We start from the raw sequence: 18,320 nt of genomic DNA on the forward strand, positions 1-18,320 counted from the left end.
ACTACTGAATCTAATTTGTGCATCACTATCACTAGATATCACCAACGATTATAGAGGAATTGAGATGAAGCAGAAAGGCAGTTTCCCCATTGAAAAAAAAAGGGTCACGGTTCAGGTCTGTGTAAGTGGGCGTTACCCCTCTCCCATGAGCATGCTTTCTCGGGTAGCCTAGCGACTAGCAGGCAGAGACGACTGCTTCAGGCACTTTGACAACTAAGTTGTTTTTCCTCCTAATCTATATCTTGGAAAAATGTCCGTTTGGACTCAGAATGCTCAAAAAAGTATCATGCGCCGAATACAAAAACATGCTTACTTACGAGCCCTTAACCGACGGTGCAGTTTCAAAAAACATGCTTACTTATGAGCCCTTAACCGACGGTGCAGTTTCAAAAAACATGCTTACTTATGAGCCCCTAACCGACGGTGCAGTTTCAAAAAACATGCTTACTTATGAGCCCCTAACCGACGGTGCAGTTTCAAAAAACATGCTTACTTATGAGCCCTTAACCGACGGTGCAGTTTCAAAAAACATGCTTACTTATGAGCCCCTAACCGACGGTGCAGTTTCAAAAAACATGCTTACTTATGAGCCCTTAACCGACGGTGCAGTTTCAAAAAACATGCTTACTTATGAGCCCCTAACCGACGGTGCAGTTTCAAAAAACATGCTTACTTATGAGCCCTTAACCGACGGTGCAGTTTCAAAAAACATGCTTACTTACGAGCCCTTAACCGACGGTGCAGTTTCAAAAAACATGCTTACTTATGAGCCCTTAACCGACGGTGCAGTTTCAAAAAACATGCTTACTTATGAGCCCTTAACCGACGGTGCAGTTTCAAAAAACATGCTTACTTATGAGCCCCTAACCGACGGTGCAGTTTCAAAAAACATGCTTACTTATGAGCCCTTAACCGACGGTGCAGTTTCAAAAAACATGCTTACTTACGAGCCCTTAACCGACGGTGCAGTTTCAAAAAACATGCTTACTTACGAGCCCCTAACCGACGGTGCAGTTTCAAAAAACATGCTTACTTACGAGCCCCTAACCGACGGTGCAGTTTCAAAAAACATGCTTACTTATGAGCCCCTAACCGACGGTGCAGTTTCAAAAAACATGCTTACTTACGAGCCCCTAACCGACGGTGCAGTTTCAAAAAACATGCTTACTTACGAGCCCCTAACCGACGGTGCAGTTTCAAAAAACATGCTTACTTACGAGCCCTTAACCGACGGTGCAGTTTCAAAAAACATGCTTACTTACGAGCCCCTAACCGACGGTGCAGTTTCAAAAAACATGCTTACTTACGAGCCCCTAACCGACGGTGCAGTTTCAAAAAACATGCTTACTTACGAGCCCTTAACCGACGGTGCAGTTTCAAAAAACATGCTTACTTACGAGCCCCTAACCGACGGTGCAGTTTCAAAAAACATGCTTACTTATGAGCCCTTAACCGACGGTGCAGTTTCAAAAAACATGCTTACTTATGAGCCCTTAACTGACGGTGCAGTTTCAAAAAACATGCTTACTTACGAGCCCCTAACAGACACTGCAGTTTCAAAAAACATGCTTACTTACGAGCCCCTAACCGACACTGCAGTTTCAAAAAATATGGATAAGATTAAGAGATATAAGTAACAAGTAATTAAAGAGGAGCAGTAAAAAATAACAATATATACACGAGGGTAACGGTACAGAGTCAATGTGCAGGGGCACCGGTTAGTTGAGGTAGTATGTACATGTAGATGCCTGTTATAGAGGTCCTGGATGGCAGGAACCTTGGCCCCAGTGATGTACTGGGCCATTCGCACTACCCTCTGTAATGCCTTGCAGTCGGAGGCCGAGCAGTTGCCATACCAGGCAGTGATGCAACCAGTCAGGATGCTCTCAATGGTGCAGCTGTAGAACCTTTTGAGAATCCATGCCAAATCTTTTCAGTCTCCGGAGGGGGAATAGGTTCGGTCGGGCCCTTTTCACGACTGTGTTGGTGTGTTTGGACCATGTTAGTTTTTGGTGATGTGGACACCAAGGAACTTGAAGCTCTCAATCTGATCCACTGCAGCCCCGTCGATAAGAATGGGGCCGTGCTCGGTCCTCTTTTTCCTGTAGTCCACAATCATCTCCTTTGTCTTGATCACATTGAGGGAGAGGTTGTTGTGTACTACAGTTACTGAGTTTTTTTATGGACAATCTTTAATATTTGGCAAAATCCTACGGCTTTCGCAGTGGCACCAGTGGGATAGCAGCTAGCTCTGGTCAACTTAAATAAAAAATAGATAAACACAAAACTATTATAGCCTCGGTGTGAGCGTGCGTGTGCATTTGTGTGTGTGTGTGTGTGTGTGTGTGTGCATTACTCTTTTATGTCTGTTGCACTAAGCAGCGGCACTGTCAACAGAGAAAGTGTGTGCAGTGTGTGTGTATGTGTGTGTCTCTGATGTCGCCATACTGAATTAGGATTGAGGGCCGGTTGCCACGGCGATAAGTCTGGCAGTAATATCTCTAAGCGCAGCAAGGATTAATCTGCAGACAGATGGCCGGGGGACAGCGTCACTTCCTGACCACTGTGACAGCCAGTGTCATCACCATCAGCAATATGGCCTTCGTCCTCATCATCATTATCACCAAGACTAGTATCATCATGAACATCAGCAGCCATCTTGTCATCTTCGTCATCATCCTCATCATCACTGCCATACCCATCATCATCAAGACTAGTGTCATCATAAACATCTCCGCCCATCTTCATCATCATTATTATCATCATCATCCTCGCCATCACCGTGTCATTCATCACAAATGTAATCATCATCATCATCGGCATGATCAAAACCATCTTCATAACAATCAATAACAATCAATACATTCACCAGCTGGCAAATCATTACATCATTACAACTATCCCAGTAATATGCCCATTTAGGTTTATCTGTCATCTTTCTTAAAAAATACATATGATGCAATACACTGCAGGGCAGCATCTAATATGGATGATCAAATGTGTGCATAGATCAAAGAGAAACAAAAACTATATGTGCAAACAAGTACATTACCATCAATGTTACAATGTACCCTGATGAAAACAAGCATGTTTCCTGGTGCTGATGAGAGAGGGAGGAGGAGGAGAGGATTAGTGGACTGAGAACAAGGACAGAAGAAGAGGGGGTTGCGGGTAAGATGGTTCGAAGAGGAGAGAGGGTTAAAGATATAGGAGGAGAGGAATGGGGGAAGAAAGTAACAGGGTGAGCAGATGAAGAAGGTAAGGGGTAGAGGAGAGAAGAAAGGGGCCGTGTGAAGATGCAGTAGAGGGCTAGAGGACAACTCAGGGAAGGAGGAGGAGGAGAGGGGTAGAGGAAGAGGGTTAGAGGGCTGCAGAGCTGGGAACAAGCTGGATGTTCTGCCTGAGTGCTCCTGACTTGTCTTCAGGGGAGCAGCTGAGAAGCAGGGAGGGGTGGGCCACAAGACAGGGGAGAAGGAGGGAGGAAGGGGAGGGGACACTACTACAGGAACCAATAGAGGGTGTTCAGAGAGAGAGAGAGAGAGAGAGAGGTGAGAGAACAAAGAGCGTTAAGGGGAACTTCATTGAGTGTGACAAGCAAAGAAGAGAGGAAATGATAAAAGGTAGAAGCGGTGAGATGGTCATTAAGAGACCGAGGAGAAAGGAGAGGAGACAAACTGAGCAGGAGAGAGAGAGAGAGAGAGAGAGAGAGAGAGAGAGAGAGAGAGAGAGAGAGAGAGAGAGAGAGAGAGAGAGAGGGAGAGGGGGAGAGAACGTGAAAGTAAGAGAGAGGAAGAGAGAGACAAAGAAAGTGCAAGTGAGAGGCTGAGACAGAGAAAGAGAGACAGAGGCCGTCGCTGTGGGGTGGCTGAGAGGAAGTGAAGCGTGCCCTAATAGGAAGCAGCAGATCTTAGCGGCACACACCAAACACCAGCCTTCTTTGGCGCCCTCGCCCACTCTCACACACACTGATGGGTTGGCAAGGTTGCCGTGGAATGACACGGGTGATGTCTGGCCCTCTCCTCAGCGCCGCACGCCACCCTGCATATCGACGTGGCAGAGATTCATCAGGCTGACAAGCAGTGAAGGCCGGGGACGGACCACTTAGAGCAGAGCTGGGATACTATAGGCTACACATCTACAAGTTAACACAAGGATAGAAAAACACCTAAACACTTTGCATCTTACAATTAGTCACACTAATAAAAAGATCTGTTTACATCCTGTATATCAGGTTCCATATCTTGTATTCCTCTGACCCTAAAACCGACCCAACTCTAACCCATTGTAAACAAGACAGTCCTTACATAACCAGAAGGAACAGGGGGAGACAATATAGGCCTACATTATCTCCCAAAAGACCACTGGACTCTCTGTCATAATAACTCTGAGAGCTGTACAGTCCTTATGTAATTATTGAATCCTCTGAGATCCTCTGCTTTTAAGGCTGGCCCCTCACTTATAGAACCGCTTCGGCTGCCTTGCTAAGTCTTTAGGGCCATAGGGAATACTATGGCAGACAGTGGTGATAGTCCTTGTGAAACAGGAGATCTGAGAGTGTTTGATGGGTGATGATTGTGTCTTGTTGTTGTGCGTCACACGGGGGGGGGGTTGAATTGTCTTCCATTGAAAATAAGCCTCAATCCATAAAGTTTTACGCAAGGAATTTAATATTGTGGATTTACGAGTTTACATAACAACCCACGGGAGAGATACAATATTCACCAAAATCATACTGTAGATTAATAGGGTCCACAGTGTAAGGAGTGAGTCGGGAAGCAAGTTCAGGGAGTGTTTTAATAAACAAATGTAACATAATCCAAAACAAGAACACACGAACAAACGCACAGGCATGAAACTGACACAGAAACAACAACGCCTGCGGAAGGAACCAAAGGGAGTGACATACATAAGGAAGGTTATTCAGGGAGCTGATGGAGTCCAGGGGAGTCTGATGACGCGCAGGTGCGCGTAACGATGGTGACAGGTGCGCGTAACGATGGTGACAGGTGCGCGTAACGATGGTGACAGGTGCGCGTAACGATGGTGACAGGTGTGCGAGCCATAAAGAGCAGCCTGGTGACCTAGAGGCCGAAGCGGGAGCACATGTGACACACAGAGTCAAACGCACTACTCAAGCAGACCTGATACAGCGTTCCATGATTCAATACAATGGCTGTAGTTACATTCTCCATAGATTTTGTATCATTTTAAATGCAGGAACTAAATCCGCATCTATGCATTAACGGTAGCACAGAATAATTCCCCCCGACTCATAAATTATTAAACAAATACATATTTTTTGAATAGTTGAACGGTCAGCTTCAATTTGATGTATTACAACTAAATTCCAAGTATTGCATTTGATAGACATTCTTTGTTAATGTGCCTATCTCTAAGACTACTAACGCGAAGCAGAACATCCGGCCATTTTCACCTTAAAATAGCCTTTTCCATTTTTCCATTGCTGAATATGCAGTTATAGTATTCATTACCATAATCTTTCATGAATATATCGTCTGTCTATTGGCTTTAATAGGTTATGATTTTACAAGAGTGTTTTCATTTTTCAAGAGGGATCATAAATGGATTAAGAAAAAGCTTGCTTTCTACATTTTCCCTGTATGTACAGTCAATTTCAATAACAGTATCTATCTCTCACACACACACACACACACACACACACACACACACACACACACACACACACACACACACACACACACACACACACACACACACACACACACACACACACACACACACACACACACACACACACACACACACACACACACACACACACACAGGCTTGATATAGTGGTTGTTTCTAAAGACGAGAGAAATACTGAAAATACAGCGAAGCAAGCTTAAAGTGGTTTTGGCTGAGAGCAGCTTCAGATAACATCATTACAAAATCAATAGGAAGGTCAGTCACATCAGGAACAACGGGGAGCATCGGAGGGCCGTGCTTAATTAAAACACGGACGTGCTTTCTGATGTACTCAAAGACGGACCTCTGAGACATTTTTTGTTTTTTTGTTTTATGTATTCTTGTCTTTCCCGGGTTCGATACTAGCCCCATTCTGGAAAATCAGAATAGATGAGTCTTTGTTTTCCTCTCTAATAGAAAGATAATGATCCTAACCCCAGTCTATTTCCAGTCTGTGACTGGGTATCCATATCCCACAGTGGAGGAGGAGGAGATGGCTACTAGGCTACTCTCTAGTCCAATCCTTGGTGATTTAATGACATCAACCTACCACTCTCATTAGGAATTGCTATGAAATATGTGTAAAGCCGATTACATTTCAACCAAGACCCTTCAACATGACATAGTACACCCCTGACAGCAGATATGGAGGAGAGGAGGACAGAGAGAGATAGGAGGATGGGGGGAGGAGGGGAAGGAGGGGGGACATATCTGCTGTCTAGGGAGGTGGCGGGAAGGAGGGAAGGACATTATGGTTGTGTCAGAGTGAATTAATGAGTAGTCGAGGAGGGGGGGGAGGCAATAAGCTGCAGAGAGAGAAGAGAAGTGTCACGTTCTAACCTTTATTTCCTTTTTTTGGTCATTATTTAGTATGGTCAGGGCGTGAGTTGGGGTGGGCAGTCTATGTTTGTTTTTCTATGATTTTGGGATTTCTATGTTTCGGCCTAGTATGGTTCTCAATCAGAGACAGGTGTCATTAGTTGTCTCTGAGAATCATACTTAGGTAGCCTGGGTTTCACTGTTTGTTTGTGGGTGATTGTCTATGTCTAGTTGCATGTTAGCACTATGTTTCATTAGCGGAAACGTTTGTTTGTTGTTTTGTTAGCTTGTTCGGTTTTACTTTGTGTTTTTCTTCATTCAATAAAAGGAATGCATTCATACCACGCTGCGCTTTGGTCTGCTTCATACGACGATCGTGACAAGAAGAGAAAACAGAGAGAGAAGAGATAGAGAGTGGAGAAAGGCAGGGAGCACCAGAGGTATGGGTTGACTTTCACAACTATGGATAAGACTGTGAGTGAAGGCTGTATCTGTCAGTCTGTCCCCTCACCACCATGGCCCCTCAGAAAGGCCAGCCAGTCTGCAGCCAGGGGCACTGACTATCCTCCTGTCTTCCTGTTAGTGTGTCTGCATCCCAAATGGCACCTTATGGCCTTTACAGTGCACTACGCTACATTGGAACAGGGTGCCACTTGGGATGCATCCCGTGACAGTAATATCTGGGTGGATGACAGTAGCAGGATGTCAAGATGGCCTAACGAGGCTGCTGTTAATCGCCTGACCTTTCCGCTACCTTACTGTAATTAGACAGTCATTAAACAGCTTATCACCTGAGAGAGCATAGGGCCGCCCAATAACAAGGGACGGGTGAATGAGAGTTCAGACTGGAGGCTTATACAACAAATCCATAATCCATAGTATGACACTTGCTCTCACATAACAGTTCAATGCCATATTGTGATATATAGGCCTCGTAGAGATGTAGATATTAGAAATGGGTATTTTGAATATCTTTAAATAATTAAAGCCAAGGGACTTTGAAAATGGGATTTGACTCCGTAAAACAAAGCATGCACTTTAACCATTGGGTTTTTAGCTAAGACGCTTTGAATAGACAGATCAGATTGGTGAAATTGCTCACTAAGCATAGGAGGAGCCAGTCCTATCTTGGCCGTACAAAAACAATTATCAGCTAGGAGAAGACAGCATATATGATTGACGATGATTCCTTGCATACCCTGATAGAACATTAATATGTCAAAAAGTATTTTATTAGCCAGTGTCATTTGTATTGCTTCCTAAATATGTGTGTCAAATCAAATCACATTTTACTTGTCACATGCTTCGTAAACAACAGTGAAATGCTTACATAAAGGTCCTTTTCCCACAATGCAGAGGAAAAGAAAATTGAGAAATAATACAAAAGTAATAACACATAATAACACAAGTAATAATAAATACACAGTGAGTAACTTGGCTATATACACGTTTGGTGTGTGTGTGTGTGTGTACGAGAGAGAGATAAAGATGTGTGTGTGTGTATGTACAAGAGAGAGAGAGAGATAAAGATGTGTGTGTGTGTGTGTGTGTGTGTGTGTGTGTGTGTGTGTGTGTGTGTGTGTGTGTGTGTGTGTGTGTGTGTGTGTGTGTGTGTGTGTGTGTGTGTGTGTGTGTGTGTGTGTGTGTGTGTGTGCGAGAGAGAGATAAAGATGTGTGTGTGTGTGTGTGTGTGTGTGTGTGTGTGTGTGTGTGTGTGTGTGTGTGTGTGTGTGTGTGTGTGTGTGTGTGTGTGTGTGTGTGTGTGTGTGTGTGTGTGTGTGTGTGTGTGTGTGTGTGTGTGTACGAGAGAGAGATAAAGATGTGTGTGTGTGTGTGTGTGTGTGTACGAGAGAGAGAGATAAAGATGTGTGTGTGTGTGTGTGTGTGTGTGTGTGTGTGTGTGTGTGTGTGTGTGTGTGTGTGTGTGTGTGTGTGTGTGTGTGTGTGTGTGTGTGTGTGTGTGTGTGTGTGTGTGTGTGTGTGTGTGTGTGTGTGTGTGTACGAGAGAGAGAGATAAAGATGTGTGTGTGTAAAAAGGAAGTGTGAGAAAGGAAGTGAATAATACAACGCAAGGGAATATTTTATTTTGATTTATTTAACCTTTATTTACGTAGGCAAGTCAGTTAAGAACAAATAGTTATTTACAATGACGGCCTACCAGAAGGCAAAAGGCCTCCTTCTGGGACGGGGGCTGGGATTAAAAATAGAAATAAATGAAATAAATATATAGGACAAAACACACATCACGACAAGAGAGACGGCACAACACTACATAAAGAGAGACCTAAGGCAACAACATAGCAAGGCAGCAACACATGACAACACAGCATGGTAGCAACACAACATGGTAGCAACACAACATGACTGCAGCACAACATGGTAGCAGCACAAAACATGGTACAAACATTATTGGGCACAGACAACAGCACAAAGGGCAAGAAGGTTGAGACAACAATACATCACGCAAAGCAGCCACAACTGTCAGTAAGAGTGTCCATGATTGAGTCTTTGAATGAAGAGATTGAGATAAAACTATCCAGTTTGAGTGTCTGTTGCAGCTCGTTCCAGTCGCTAGCTGCATTGAACTGAAAAGACGAGCGACCCAGGGATGTGTGTGCTTTGGGGACCTTTAACAAAATGTGACTGGGAGAACGGGTGTTGTATGTGGAGGATGAGGGCTGCAGTAGATATCTCAGATAGGGGGGAGTGAGGCCTAAGAGGGTTTTATAAATAAGCATCAACCAGTGGGTCTTGCGACGGGTATACAGAGATGACCAGTTTACAGAGGATTATATAGTGCAGTGATGATATAAGGAGCATTGGTGGCAAATCTGATGGCCGAATCGTAAAGAACATTTAGCCCCTCGAGAGCACCCTCACCTGCCTATCTATAAATTACATCTCCGTAATCTAGCATGGGTAGGATGGTCATCTGAATCAAGGTTAGTTTGGCAGCTGGGGTGAAAGAGGACAGATTACGATAGAGGAAACCAAGTCTAGATTTAACTTTAGTCTGCAGCTTTAATATGTGCTGAGAGAAGGACAGTGTACCATCTAGCCATACTCCAAAGTATTTGTCCAGACTACCTCAAGCTCTAAACCCTCAGAGGTAGTAATAACACCTGTGGGAAGAGGGGCATTCTTCTTACCAAACCACATGACCTTTGTTTTGGAGGTGTTCAGAACAAGGTTAAGGGTAAAGAAAGCTTGTTGGACACAAAGAAAGCTTTGTTGTAGAGCATTTAACACAAAATCCAGGGAAGGGCCAGCTGAGTATAAGACTGTATCATCTGCATATAAATGTATGAGAGAGCTTCCTACTGCCTGAGCTATGTTGTTGATGTAAATTGAGAAGAGCGTGGGGCCGAGGATCGAGCCTTGGGGTACAGCCTTGGTGACAGGCACTCTTTGAGAGAGGTAGTTAGCAAACCAGACCAGACCCCTCAGAGACACCAATACTCCTTAGCCGGCCCACAAGAATGGAATGGTCTATCGTATCAAAAGCTTTGGCCAAGTCAATAAAAATAGCATTTCTTAGAATCAAGTGCAATGGTGACATCATTGAGGACCTTTAATAGCAGTAATGTAAAGAATGCCTTTGTGTAAATTAAGCAATTAAAAGCTCTGTTTCTTTGTTTTAGCAAAGTCAAATAAACTAAACTGGAAGCATGAAACCACACCAACCAAACCACCTGATACCACTTAGTCTCTGATCCCCTTTAGTATCAACTGGAACAAAGCTTTATCGGTGTCAGAAGTCACTGAACCTTTTACACACACAACGGGCATGACGGTCGCTTAAACGTGCAGACCCATAAACCGTAGCATCACACAATAATCTATATCCATATCATAGCACCAAGTAGCCTCTTATCGCCAATGCATTATTCATCCAGCGCTATGCTATGTAACGCTACTTTCAAACAGTTCCCTAGGGGAATCCCTGACATCTCGTCTCGCTCAGAGACGGCCTGGATGATCAGAGAGGAGTTATGGGCTCGAGGGAACTTGTATCTACAGAGTTAGTGTCTCTGCTGTGCTGTCCCTGTGGAGTTGTATCTCTAACCTTGCTCTCACTACAGTTCACACTCAGCACTCAGGGCCGCACATCAGAGGAATTCAGACGGTGGGTTTTTAAGTGGTGTGTGTGTGTGTGTGTGTGTGTGTGTGTGTGTGTGTGTGTGTGTGTGTGTGTGTGTGTGTGTGTGTGTGTGTGTGTGTGTGTGTGTGTGTGTGTGTGTGTGTGTGTGTGTGTGTGTGTGTGTGTGTGTGTGTGTGTGTGTGTGTGTGTGTGTGTGTGTGTGTGTGTGTGTGTGTGTGTGTGTGTGTGTGTGTGTGTGTGTGTGTGCAGATCTGCAAAACTGGATGGCGTGCAATGTCATTCCCTTTCACAAATTCAACCGTGAAGTGTTCTTATGGAGACTATTCAATTATAGTGGAGTCTACAGTATTTTACTATTTTTGTGCAACAAGCTACAGTTGGCCATTTTGAGTGGCAGACAGCTGTGGAGTTAATGAAGTCATTTCATTGAGTTAAACGGTAGACTGGCTCAGCATCGTGCAATCATTAGCATGCCTCACTGTGGTAATTGCAGCTGTCAGCTCCAATCTCCAGAGTAGCGTGGGTTCAGCAAGACACCAAGCCGAGGTAACGGCACTAGTATACAGAACTGTGGGACTGAGCACTCCGTATGAGATACCCACACATCTTATTTGTACAGAATTGAAACCGTTAACTGCACTAGACAATCATAGGACTAGGTGTGTGTGCATGTCTGCTATGGCCAATTTCCGCGTCATTCATTTCATTTCTATTCACTCTTTTAATTGACTGAATTGAAAACAAAATAAACCCCAACTCTGCTATGGACGACAAAACCAACTTGATAAGAGTTGGTTCTATTTAGTCAACTGTCAGAGTAACAGCAGACATGCTGAGAGGGACTTTGGAGACCCAGCCAACCAGATAATTGCTCATTGTTTAGGCCTTTTAAAGGTGAAGCTACCCTCGGCAGCGTCATCACCTGTGGGATAACGCTAACTATTAATTAACCGAAACAGGCTATAATTTGCAGCAAACGGGGCGGGCGATAGACGCAAGTTGAAAATACAGTCCAAACCAATTAAAGAAAAAAAAAAGCATTAACAGTTGGCACTGGGTCAAAATCTGAAGAACTTCTCCTGGTATCCTTGGCAACACACGTTGCAGTGACTATATCCACACATCAACATCATGGGCTATTTATGCGTCAGCAGCATAAATACCATCTAACACACTGAGAAACAAGCAGACATATTGTTTGTGTGTGTGTACTGCATCATGTACAGTGTGAATCCTATCCCCTCTATGTGGCCAGTCGGTACTGAAGGACACGCACTATCAATCTTTCGAGCTGTGATTTACATGTACAGCCTCCCTGTGACCTTATGGGAGGTTTAAAAGGAGAGAGAGAGAGAGAGAGAGAGAGAGAGAGAGAGAGAGAGAGAGAGAGAGAGAGAGAGAGAGAGAGAGAGAGAGAGAGAGAGAGAGAGAGAGTGCAACAACGTGGTGCACATATCTGCACAAATGTGACGCATTATGCCCTTTTCGGGGAACACATTTGGCTCGTGAGCTTTACTTTCAGAACTACTGACTCAAAAGTATACAAGCTACTGGAGAATGTCTTTAACAGTAGAGCTGGCTGAAAATCTATGGGAAATGCCTTTGATGTTGTACACATTCATATTCATTTGAAATTGCATCACAAAATAACACCATTAAGGGATATTAATGGCAACATAGTTTGTGATGTACTACAGGTGTAGGATCTTAATTTGAACAGTTTCTCACAGCAGGACAATTATCTTGCAGCATCAGTAAATGTGAATTATTGTGTGTATTATAAATAATGGACATTTGTGTAGGGGTTGATACATTCTTTTGTTGCAAGTCAGGTCAGATTCTTTAAATAAAAATGTTATACCTCAAATACACTACACACATCATAGACAAACTGTGTGTGAATACTGAAGAGTGTCAACACCAGGGGTGTTAAAATCTTACCCTATGAGGTCAGGACTACTGCTGTTTTTTTTGTTCTACGTGATAATTCATTGCATACACCTAAAGTCCCAGCTCTAAATCAATCCCATATTTGAGAGGATGAATGGAAAAAAAGCAGTGAAACGCTTCGAGGTCCAGATTTGAAGTTGAGGGCTCCAGACATTCACAGAGACTAGACTACTCCCTGAGGTCTATACTCTCTATACCACCTTGTTACGTTCCCCAGCAAGGAACCCAAAACGCCGCTTAAACAGAAGGGGGGAACTAACAGTGTCCCTGACAACAACCAAAACGAAACAGGTGAGTTTTTTAGGAGGGGTTCTGAAAGACACTCATGAGCGGTCGCTAAATTTGAGGCAAATAACATTTTGAAAAACACGCCAAACTTAAAGACAGGAGCAAAACAAAATCAGGGAAATCAGACAAATATTTTTCTTTCTAGAAATCAAATAGGGAGCGCTAACTAAAGGTGTTGACCCTACACATCTCTCAAGACAACTGGAGCACTCAGCCAGCACTCTTAAATATCACACGTGCCAGCAGACAGCAACCAGCACAGGTGTAACACATACTGACTAACGAGGTGACACCAATAGGTGCGCCATATGTGCTAACAAGCTATACATGCTAAAGTCCAACCTCAAAACATAAATGGAAAAACCAAAACCAGTTACAACCTCCTCCTGGGCCATCGGCTACAGTAGCTCCATTCCAACAACACAACCATCTATTCATTAATTAATTTATTAGTAAACCATTCACACATTATCCTCCATGATTAGCTTCAGATCACGTTCAACGGACACTGCCTTGTCTCTCAGTGAATCTGATGCTTTTCTAAGTCATCTGGGTAATACCTTACTTTATACACATTACACATTCATGAAACCAGTCATAACAACATTAGGAGTGTTGCTGTATCATTCATAACAACCTTCACGGCACATTATTCAACAACATTCACAAGGGGTTTTGAATATGAAGATTGTTATGAAAGATACTACAAGGGTTCATGGTTTCATGAAGGTATTATGAATGCCTTATGTATACCTCCAATAGTATTCCTTTAAGGAATACCTAGGATAGGATAAGTAATCCCTCTCACCCCCCCCCCCCTTTAAGATTTAGATGCACTATTGTAAAGTGACTGTTCCACTGGATGTCATAAGGTGAATGCACCAATTTGTAAGTCGCTCTGGATAAGAGCGTCTGCTAAATGACTTAAATGTAAATGTAGTGAAGTAATATCATTATCCTCCACCTCCCACCTCCCATCTCTCTCTCTCTCTCTCTCTCTCTCTCTCTCTCTCTCTCTCTCTCTCTCTCTATATATATATATATATATATATATATATATATATATATATATATATATATATATATATAGAGAGAGAGAGAGAGCCGTCTGTTGGTCTGGCACTGCCCCAGTGGATCCTGGGAGAAGAGGCAAGGAGAGACAAAGGGGATGTTTGTTTTCCTTCCATGTATCGAGCTGTCTGCACATCTGTCAGACCTGTTTTTCTCCTATACCTGCAACGTATGTGGAAATGGAGATAATGGGAGATGAGAGAGAAGCCATTGGGAGAATGGGATTGTGGAATAAATGGATTGGAATGAGACAGGGGAGATGCTGCCTCACTTTTACATTCTTACTTAGGCTATTCTATCACTCACTTTCAGTTAGTACAGCTCTCAATTCTCCATGTTGCCTGTATTCCCCAGGCATACTTTATCAAATCATAACACACCACCTGCAGTCCTGCACCCCCAAATGATTAACCGATCCACCAATTTCTAGGTCCTAAAATGAATCTAGAAGGACTGACCTGCTCTCAGACAGTTAATAATAGCTTACCCTACTGTTATTCTCCAAGTTATTTTGGCTGTGGTCTAGTTAGCCGACATTGACAGTAAAGGGTAGAGAAGAAACATATTCACACAATGTCTAGTGCTATTGCCAAACAACAACTGTGATGATGGAGTATAAATCTTAATTTATTATGGAAAGGCCTAAACGACATACCTTGGCGTCAAATTACAGTAGCTTCTTGAATGCAAAGGTTGTACAGTGTATAATTTGGTGAAATCACCTATGTTGCGCTTCATTCTTTTTTTCGGGTACTTTCCATTTTGTGAGACTTCTTCGAGCGCCCCCCTGCGTTTTGAGAGATATCTACAAGGTAAATAGAACGCAAAAACGCTAAGTTTGTTCCAAACCACTGCCCGTAGGACGTCAACAACATGGCTGCTTCCTTGATGGTAAGAATATCCTTCGCTTCTCACGTCGCTAACGCTAATAAATACAAATTAAAACCGGTATTTTGCATTAGTGTAGCCTATATTTTGAAGTTGTATGTAATCTCTGGGTTGAGCGTCCAGAATATACACGCTATAGCAAAAAATGTGGAGGGATCACATAACGGTGAGAGGATCGCGATAACGTTAGTGATGTCTCAGTGCAATATTTTATACACTAATATTTTTTTGTGACAGGAAATATTCTGCAACACCTACATGATAAAATGCATACATAAGTACTATGAGCATCCATATTTGAGCAGGATTACAAATAGCAGGTTAAAGCAAGGGCAACCACCTCCAGGCGCTCTGGCTCATGGCACATAGCTATGGCTCCAGGTATATTGTCCTCTCACCTCTGCCTGCTCCAATGTTGTTTTATAGAGTAAAAGACAAATCAGTGGTGGACCTTTAAAAAGGAGCTACCTATCACATTTTTCTAGATTATCAGTAAAGTGGATGTGGTATACTGTTGTTGATCAGGTAATATGTTTGGGACTCTTGGGGGGCAAGAGCAGTGTGGGCCGTTGAGAGCTGAAAAGTAACTAACTAATCAAATCAACAGTTGGAGTGCAAAAGTCTACACATACATGGGGGCCTTCCAAGAACAGGAGTGATGAACTGGTCTATGAAGTCAAAACCCAAACTATGCAACATCACACATGGACAAGAGTGGAGGTGCAAACTAAAGCACTCCCCTCTCAACTCCTGGGTTTATAGTTACCGCATATTAGCATGGCAAGTAGATTTTCCCCTCCTTTGCATTTGCCTCTCTCCTTTCTCACTGTCCATGTTCTGTGTATCTGTCTTGTCAGTTGATGCGGCGAAGCTGTAGGCAGGTGACCCTCTTGGCCGCCGCGTCGCGTTACTGGAGCTCTAGCCCTGTGGCTCCGCCCTCAAAACAGTCCAGGCTCCTCCTCTTCCTGAGCCAGCGTTTCCATGACATTGAGACTCTCCTCAGCTGGGGCTCCTGGTTCAAGAACCGAGGTCTACGACAGAAGAATTTGTATGTGTAACAGGAAAACACACCGATTTATTCTAGCTACATGTGTTTCTATCAGCGCGCCACGGTCTAAAATGAACGTGTAGGTTGTCATCTGGTCCCAAATCAGTCCCTCCCCCTTGGCCCTTACTCTTCAATGCACCATCTATAAGGCGTTGGTAAGCAAAACGGTGGACACTCCAACACTGCTTATGCTATCCAGACCCTTTTAGATCTTCATGCGATGAAGGGTTATAGGCTAAGGCGAATGTGTAGGGAGTGAATTGGAACAGGCTGTCCCAACTCCATAAACATTGCTCTCAGCCCAACCACTGTCTCTTTCCCATCACAGTTTCTATGGTTACACCCAGCAAAACTATGGGGACAACATTGCAGCTGCTTATTACATCCTTAGCCTGAAGGGAGGATTCAGGTAACTGTTCCGCCATCTTGGGCTGCCCATAACCGCCTGTGCATGCCCCCTTTTTGACGTGTTGGTGAATATTTATGTGCTTTCAGTTTTTGTTGTTGTTGTATTTGCTGATCACTGTAATTCACTTGTTAGTGATGACTAGTCATTTGACCCTCCAGGTTTGCAGGGCAGTCAGAGTGGTTCCGATCAGACAGAAGAGGGAAGTTCAGTTGGGACTTCATGAACCACCGGGACACCTCCATAGAGGAAGTGGATGTCGGCAACACGCTCATTAACTACACAGGCCTGGAAAACCTTGGTACATACCACTTTATTCATGTCGGGGGGGGGTTGTATTTGTTTCACATTGCAAGTTACCCTTCCTAAATAGTAATGGATAACTTAGCATTGTGGTTGATGTGTATTATTATGTGTGTACTCTGTTCCAGTGGCTTTCAACCTGTTTTCCGCAGGGTTTTTAAAATGATTTTTTTCAACAATTAAATAACAGTTGGCACTATTAATGGTATTAAATGCTATTTTACATTATTTTTCACAATGCATATTGTTATAAAAATAATAATAGGCCTTTAATCTGTTAGTCACTGATCAAATGTATTCTAAATTTGACCGCCAGGGTTTTGTTAAAAAGTTTTGCGACTCTGCGGATGGTGTTCCTCAAACCGTCGGTCCCCGAAATGGAAAAGGTTGGGAACCACTGCTCAATGCTGTAAAATGTAACTCCTTTTTCTCTCGTCTCTTTCTCAGTGAAACAGAGGGGGCTGCGTACTCTCTCTGTGAGTGGCTGCGCTGAGGTGGATGACTGGTTCCTGTCCCGCCTCTATATCTTCCAGGACACCCTAGAGGAGCTGGACATTTCGAACTGTCCCCGAATCTCTGTGGGGGGCCTGGCCGCACTGCAGAAGCTGAGGTACACTGACCAACATGGGAGGAAATGACAAAAACAGAGGTGTTTTATCAATTAGTACGTGAGGAACCGAGAAAAGACTATCTCCTTGCTTCGTCCTTAAAATGGATTGGAGGATGCGTTTTGAGAAGAAGGTGAGGAGAGAACACAAGGAATCATGGGAAGATTAATTGAGAAAGAGACGGCATCACAAAATGTCCATGCATTTCCTCATGGCACTTGCCTTAAATATATTTGTATATGTGTGTATATATAGGGGTCAATGGACTCCATAACGTCGCAAATTGATACAAACATCCCTTCTCTTCCTCTTGTGTATCAGGGGTCTGCGACGGCTGAACGTGTCCTCCCTCCCCAGGCTCCAGAACCCTGGGCTGGTCGCCATCCTGCTGGAGGAGATGCTTCCTCATTGCCATGTTACTGCTGTCGGGTACGACCACAGCCTGATCTACAGCCCCACACAGACCGACGGCTAGACGCCCAGACACAGATAAAGGCCCAGGCTGAGGCTGGATGTCAAAATCTGACTAGAGAAGTGGAGAGACACAATTGAAGTTGGGCATAGTGACAAATGCTCTTATTCACTCCCTTTTTGATTCTTTAACTAACACTCACAGAGACAAACAGGCAGGGAGGGATGCCCATTTAGTGTGTGATGTAGAGCCTCACTGATTTAAAAAAATATATAAATTATCAGACAAGGGTTTTACTTACTTGTAGAGCAACATTGTCGTCCTTAAGCTACCAAAATTATCAGTCAAAATATTTCCTTCAAAATATGTATATATGATGATGGTATGGATTATTATGCGTTGTATTGGTGATTTAAATAAAAAATATTTGTAAAGTATGCCTCCTGTTGTACATCTGGATCAATACAGACATTTATGAAGCAGACACAGAATAAATAGACAAGTCGTGGTTAGAGTTTTAAAACGGGTGTGAATCTTATTAATCGTGAGGGATGTAAATCCCATAATCCTTTGTGAGACTGAGAGGAGACCTTAAAGCTGCCGTTGAATAGGAGGAATAACGATTCAAGAGGAAAACGGAGATTAACATATTTTGTAGGCTGAAGTAATGATGTAATAACTACCTTATACTGTTGCAATATTTATTTATTTATTT

The 18,320-nt window shown here is 43.4% G+C and overlaps 1 protein-coding gene across 4 annotated transcripts; it reads left to right on the forward strand.

Annotated features, from left to right (window-relative positions):
* The first annotated feature begins 14,780 nt into the window (after positions 1-14,780).
* On the forward strand, positions 14,781-18,039 carry LOC124005555 (distal membrane-arm assembly complex protein 2-like). 4 transcript variants are annotated; one of them, XM_046314932.1, is made up of 6 exons: positions 14,781-14,831; positions 15,686-15,876; positions 16,205-16,285; positions 16,444-16,583; positions 17,033-17,195; positions 17,515-18,039. In XM_046314932.1, exons 1-6 carry the CDS (start codon positions 14,814-14,816, stop codon positions 17,666-17,668), a joined length of 747 nt encoding a protein of 248 aa, XP_046170888.1. In that variant the 5' UTR covers positions 14,781-14,813; the 3' UTR covers positions 17,669-18,039. The 4 variants fall into 4 exon arrangements, 3 of the variants coding, with proteins under 3 accessions (XP_046170888.1, XP_046170889.1, XP_046170887.1); XM_046314933.1 differs by lacking the exon at positions 15,686-15,876 and adding an exon at positions 15,436-15,608 and having other exon boundaries at positions 14,799-14,831; XR_006833648.1 differs by lacking the exon at positions 14,781-14,831 and adding an exon at positions 14,838-15,548 and having other exon boundaries at positions 17,033-17,326; positions 17,515-17,656.
* Positions 18,040-18,320: the final 281 nt, after the last annotated feature.

The sequence above is a fragment of the Oncorhynchus gorbuscha genome, linkage group LG19 (genome assembly GCF_021184085.1).
Source record: "Oncorhynchus gorbuscha isolate QuinsamMale2020 ecotype Even-year linkage group LG19, OgorEven_v1.0, whole genome shotgun sequence".
Lineage (NCBI taxonomy): Eukaryota > Metazoa > Chordata > Actinopteri > Salmoniformes > Salmonidae > Oncorhynchus > Oncorhynchus gorbuscha.

Excerpts from the sequence above, each read along its gene's own strand:
- LOC124005555 (XM_046314931.1), top strand. The coding sequence starts at position 15,519 with ATGCAACATCACACATGGACAAGAGTGGAG. Across the intron at positions 15,549-15,685 it reads ACACATGGACAAGAGTGGAG|TTGATGCGGCGAAGCTGTAG; the intron begins GTGCAAACTAAA and ends CTGTCTTGTCAG. Across the intron at positions 16,584-17,032 it reads CACAGGCCTGGAAAACCTTG|TGAAACAGAGGGGGCTGCGT; the intron begins GTACATACCACT and ends TCTCTTTCTCAG.